Source organism: Nelumbo nucifera, chromosome 2, assembly GCF_055504915.1.
Source record: "Nelumbo nucifera cultivar China Antique chromosome 2, China Antique-T2T, whole genome shotgun sequence".
In the NCBI taxonomy this organism is placed as follows: Eukaryota; Viridiplantae; Streptophyta; class Magnoliopsida; order Proteales; family Nelumbonaceae; genus Nelumbo; species Nelumbo nucifera.
The window spans coordinates 43,703,517-43,709,747 of record NC_142650.1 but is presented as its reverse complement, the minus strand read 5'-3'; the positions used below and the strand labels follow the sequence as shown (position 1 = coordinate 43,709,747).

General features: G+C 37.5%; 1 protein-coding gene across 1 annotated transcript; it reads right to left on the bottom strand.

Moving 5' to 3' along the window:
• Positions 1–786: 786 nt before the first annotated feature.
• On the bottom strand, positions 787–4,917 carry LOC104588649 (ATP synthase subunit d, mitochondrial). Its single transcript, XM_010246667.3, has 5 exons — positions 4,609–4,917; positions 1,941–2,022; positions 1,518–1,582; positions 1,290–1,376; positions 787–1,213 (listed from the first exon to the last, which is right to left on the bottom strand). The coding sequence occupies exons 1-5, from the start codon at positions 4,777–4,779 to the stop codon at positions 1,112–1,114; spliced, it is 507 nt and encodes a 168-aa protein (XP_010244969.1). The 5' UTR covers positions 4,780–4,917; the 3' UTR covers positions 787–1,111.
• Between the last annotated feature and the right edge of the window lie 1,314 nt (positions 4,918–6,231).

Below are 6,231 nucleotides of genomic sequence, written 5' to 3'. Positions count from 1 at the left end.
TTTCACTTTGTACATTAACATTTGTGCAGCTGGCCATAGCTTTCACATGGTTTAGCCGTAACCTTTTGTATTTTTCAATGCTTTAGTCTTAGATATTATGTGTGTGTGTGGTGGGGGGAGGGGGGCGTAATGCCATTCAAATAGGAATTTGACTGTTCTCAGCAGCTCAAATGCATTTGTTTAAATTTGAAGCGAGGATAGCAGGCCTTAATTTCACGATTCCTAGTGGTAAGTACGGTCTGAAAGTGAGGGCAAGCTTACTTCGACAACCTTTATATCATATCGAAGTTACTGGAGAAGTCTTTAAAAAAAAAAAAAAAAAGCTCCAACTAGGAGCTTTTAAACTCAAGGTGTAAAGAAGACATGTACAGCGAAGCCCCAATTTATCTTTTCACACGTTGTACTAGCTTAGGCTTATGCCTATTATAGCATGAATATTTTGCACTTGCATACAGCATGCTCTTAGGGTAGTTTGGTTGCACTTGCACGCAGTAGAAACTAAAGTAGGTGCTTCGTACAGTGGGCTACGAAACCCAATCAAGGGTAAACACGTTTGGACCTGGACATAATAGCTGTCCGGATCACAGGCGTGCCCACTTGTGATTGGGTTACGTAACACATTGTAGCACATCCCGACCCAAGAGGACATTGTGTAAGGGTGTAACCGTATAACTTGGGTCGGCTTAGATGTGAAGTTTTCAAATTGGTTGACAACGCTTACCTCCCAGAAAACTTGCTTATACCGTTCCCTGCTAGAAGGAAACTAATCTTGCGAAATAACGAGTGTTACCATTCCAACAGCAGATGATCCCATTGATATTTCAAAACCTCTACTTGCCAATTTGGAGAAGCATTTTTCTAACAGTGAGCTCTGCTCACAAGGTAATCTAGAACATTTGCCTAGGAAAAAATGTCTCAGCAATTCCAATCTGCAATTGATTTTTAGGCCATCCTATTAGAAGATTGTGCCTGCTTTTCTTGAAGAACCTGGAGGAGTCATCTGCTCATCTAACAGGGATGGTAAGAAAAAAAATATGGTTATTTTTTATTTCAAGAAAACATAACAAAAAGGGGGAAAGAAATCAGGTTTGATATTTCCAAAGTTGAGAACTCAATAGCCCCAGTTGTCATTCCGGATTTCATCATCAAACTTCTTCTTCAACTCTGGATGCTTCTCAAAATACTCGTCTGCAGTCATTGTGCTCAATTTTTTCTGTTAAGATGGAAAAATATTTAATCAGAAATTATACAATGAATAATACCTGCCAAGAAATACTCCTTTAGCTTACCTTCAACTCTTGGACTTCTGCAATTTCTTTTTCCAATCTCTCAGACTCCTTCAGGGATTTTTCTTCTGCTTCTTTCAGCTCCACCAACTGTAAAGTCATGAGCATTGTTACATTGCAATGATGGATATCTTACGGTGAAGAAAAAGCGAAAGCTGTAGGGCAAGCAAGGGGGAGAAATGTGGAGAAAACAGTTAAAGGAAGAATTAATAAGTATCGTATTGTTCTCACCAGTGCATCGAACTTGGGTTTGTATTGAGGAGTCACTGTATCCACATACTTGGGGATCTCTATGCCTGAAAAAGGAAACAGGAACATGCAGGAAAATGAAATTTATGGCCAGTGTCAGTGTGCATGGTATGGTGTACACTGTTCACCAGGAAAATGAAATTTACAACTTAAATTCTTAATCCACATATCATTCAATAAGAATCATGGAGTAATATAGACTATCGAGAAGCATCATGCATATAACTAACACAGTTCAGCTTTCTATGCATCTCTAGATCAGTATATCATAAACATATACAGGTGAAAGGAAAGAAATAAAACCACAAAGGTGTCAAGCAACAAGAATTATCCAATTATAAGGGAAGAAAGGAAATAAATAAAATAAAAAGAGATGCCAAAAAAAACAGAAAGCATAAAACATACTGTCATAAGCCTCTTTATACATATCCACCAAGCGAGAGCCAATTCCCTTTCTGTAATACTCCCAGTCTATGGGTTCTGGTTCCTGCATAACATGAAATGTAGTCAGCGTAAGTGTTCAAATTGTTAATAAATTAAAATACAGCAGTAAGCTAAGCAGTAAAGCAGTAACCCCAATTAAAATGCTGCTACAGCTGCAAATTGCAGTTGGAGGATAAGAGGCTGCTTGATAGGCTGAATTGACCAAACTGAATGGATTATCAATTTGTCTTTAGTGGATAAAATAGTTATATAATGAAATTTAGGAATATGGTGGTTACCTGGCATGCTATTCAGTCATATTGGATCTGAACCTCTATTTAATGGCTCAAGGGACAAAGAAATAAGTCAGGGAGCTCGTCTGCTGTTAGAAATCAGGGAGCTTGCCTCTTGCATGCATTGCAGTTTTAGATGGATTCCTAGAGAGCTAAATCAAGTGGCTGATAGTCTTGCTAAATCTGTGCTGGGAAGGGATTTTTTGTATAGTGCACATACATTGCCAAATTATTAATGGGCTTTGTCTTTTGTTTTTGTTTTGCTGACAAAACTTTTTACATCCCCTCATGTACATCCCTCCCTTGTTTATACGATATGCCCCGTATCGGGCATATTGTATTGTATCATTGTCTTAACGATACGCCCCAACAGGGGTCGTATCGGGGTGTGACCTGGTTCAGGGGTTAGACCAGCCTTATACCAACCCCTCTGAACCAGTTTCAAAGAAAAAAAGGGGAGAGCAAGCTTCAGTACAGGCCAATACGCCCCTACCGACATATCAGCCTGTATTGATATTTTAAACCTTGGTTTTAGCTAATTCGGCTGTTAACAAACATCCCCCTGCAAATGATGAAATCATGGCATCAATACAATATTAAGCATTCCTTTTTTAGCTGCCACAGTTTTTCTAAGCAGTGAGAACTTTTTTTATCAGTACCGAGCAGTAAGAACTTTGAGAACTACAACATAATAACAAGGTATAAATTTTACTAAGGTGGCATTTGAAAATCTGAAAAATTGTCACTTATGCCTGAATAATAGTCACCCCCTTTAGTGTGTTTGGTTGCACCTCCTAAAGGTCCATTACATCTGAAAATTTGCTCTGATTAATAAGTGGTTGGATTACCGCTTATCACTTGTTGGTGCTGCATGCAAGCATTTCCTATACTCTTTTAACATTTAAAATCTTCTGTAATAACAAGACTATCCCTCGTACTCACATTTAAATGGAAGAAACTACAAGACCCAGTCCAATCAACAACTCAAACATGATAGTTTAATCAAACTTCAGACATGGCCATTCAGAACCAAAAGTAACCTCTTCTTCCAGTAAGATTTAATTAGACTTCAGAGAAATCAGACTTGTACTTCCAAACATCGCCTAATATTTGTGAGATTGGGGACAAATGGGAGAAAAGAATTGAATGAAATTATTTTGCTTAGAAAAATAAATCTGTAGCGAAAATTTAAGAAATTATAAACAGAAGGCCCAGAAGGCTCCTTATCGTATTTAATCTTACCACCCATTGCAAGTACAAACCATAAAGACACATATCTGAAGCACTAGGAAAACCTGATTTTGTTAGACTGTTAAACAAAATTCACAGACACGGACCTGCCACAGCATATAAAATGGCATAATGGCTGAAGGCATGAATGGCATATGAACTGTAATTTACCACCCAAAAAAATATTTTTGGCAGAGAAAATTCTGAGGCAATTCTAATTTTTGTTTCTTGCTTTCCAAGACAACTAGTCTTGTCCTATAAAAGATATTATACCCCTTAATTTCCTTCTTAATGAATGAATTTTATGAGATTTAAGCTTCTTAGGATGAAGTAACGAACTAACAACTTATGCTGAAGATTTCGAATAAGGTATAGGACAAGGAATTCAAATGCAACAATGCAAGATGACTTATCTATAACCCATTAAAGACACTAAAATTTAAGGAAATATAGTTAATGCTACAATTGTATACAATAATAGAGATAAAATGCATGTTTATCTTGAACTAATCTATGAAGGATTACGTTATAATCGATTAAGATACTATTACAGTGCAAGAATTATAAAGTACCCTACTAGATATAGTACCACACCTACTTTTACAGGTTACATAGCATACGTATTGATTTTCAATTTTCAAATGATGCAAAAGGTCACAAATTGCAACATGGAAAAGAATAAGCAGAGTGAAATTATTATGCATCCGAGTCCTGCGGGACCCCAAAATTCAAGGCTGCTTACATAACAAACTCATGTAAAAAATGCAGAATTAAATCCATTAACTGTAACATGCCAGTTTGCGAGAGCGTGCGGGGGAAATAGGCGGGGTTGAATCATTCGTTATTGTGAAGAAAAATATATCAGAACTTAAGTCTCGTCCACTGAACTTTCTTCCAGATAAAAAAAAAAGAAACCCTAAATTCATGAAGACATCCATTTGCAGGATCAGAGAATGTCGTAGCCAATATAGATAAAAAATGTAGGTAATGCGCCGAACAAAACCTTAGCTGTAAGCAAATAGCAATCGATCAAAAGACGGCGATCGGCCAGATACATAGATCTCGAGAAAAAGAGAAGCAAAAGAATAACGAATAACAAAACAATAGGGATTGAGAACGAGAGTTACTTGGCTGAACTTGGTCTGGAGGGTGGAGTTGACTTCGTCGAAGGCGCGACGGAGAGAAGCGAACTCCTTGCGAGCCTCTTCGGAGACGAGAAGTTTTGCCATTCCATCCCAGTCGATGCCCTTCGATGCCTTCACCGCCACATCTACAATCTTCTTCCCTGCGCCACTCATTCTTCTTCTTCTTCTTCTTCAAGCTCTCTCTCCCTCTCTCTCTCCCTACGGACAACACCAACTGGAGTCACCGTCGGTGGTGGATTGATTGCAAATGGAATAATGGTTTTGCCGCAAAACACAGAGTGAGGAGAATATAAACAGCCGCGGATAAAAAGAGAAAGACGATACAACCCTTGCTACTGCCTTCAATATTCATCCGTTTATAAAGTCACGTTTTCTCACTGAACGAACCGGATCGACCCAGGCCCGGTTTTCTTGGATGTTATCATAAATCTCAGCGATAGACGTATTAGTGCACGGGCCCCGGAGGCCCGGATGGGCCGAATCCGCATGAAGTAGGTGAACGCTAGCATGACGGGGTGAAGCAATCGTGAACCACCCACCATGCATGTTTGGTTATATAGGCGTTTATTGAAAAAGCACCGCTACATTGGCGCCATACAGATATTGGTGTTTATTGTGTGATATTATTATTTATCAAATAAACACTAAATGATTGAAATGCTTTGATTTATGTGTATGGGCCGTTTGGAAAAATATCAAATTCTTGTTTCCTCCAAATAAAAAACATGTGCACTTTAAATTGAGGTGGAAAGCAATTTTATGGGATGTTACTTGAAACACCCATAAAATGCACAACCAAATAGATAAAAAGCAAAAAACATTTAAAGTAGTGTTTTTCATATAAACCTTTATCTAATAAGTACTCTCTCAATAAATACCCACGAAACCAAATACATATGAAGTCCCCCATTTGGGTGGATCATACCTTGTAATATTGCATCTGATTCAGCCCTAAAAAGCTAATGCCATAATTGGGACTGCTTATACTAACAAGTGCTCATATGTGTTAGGTCTGGGTCGAGTACTAAGGACCCAAAATCAAACTGGAGCTAAATTATAGACCCACAAATGAATTGATCAATTCTCATGATAGTGAGGACTGATCCAATTATAATAAACCTATTGAAAAATATTAGATAGATAGATAGATAGAGAGAGAGAGAGTTTAAGTCTATTTGGCATTGGATAGAACTGGTTCCAAACCGATAATAATTGGGGCAATATATCAAAAACTGGAATTGACCTATTGGTTTTGATACCTATAACCAAAACTGACCTAGCTGGTTCAGGTATGTTGGGTTAGGCTTGATCCATTGTTAACCCTAGGAAATAAGCACTAATTGAATAAACACTTAAAAATAAGTTCAAAATTTAATCTTTTTGTGCTCATTGGTCCCAACTCTCATCTAAAATAAGTATTTATTCAAATAAGCACTTAAAAATAATCACTCTCAATCACGGGCTAATTGAGATGAGTTTCACTTAATTATACTCTATTTTTATTTTTTTACGATGTAAAACTAGAGGTGAGCAAATGAAAAAGGTTATACTCAGAATTGACCTCGAATCAACCTTGAAAGGACCCTAATTAATAATAACAAATTA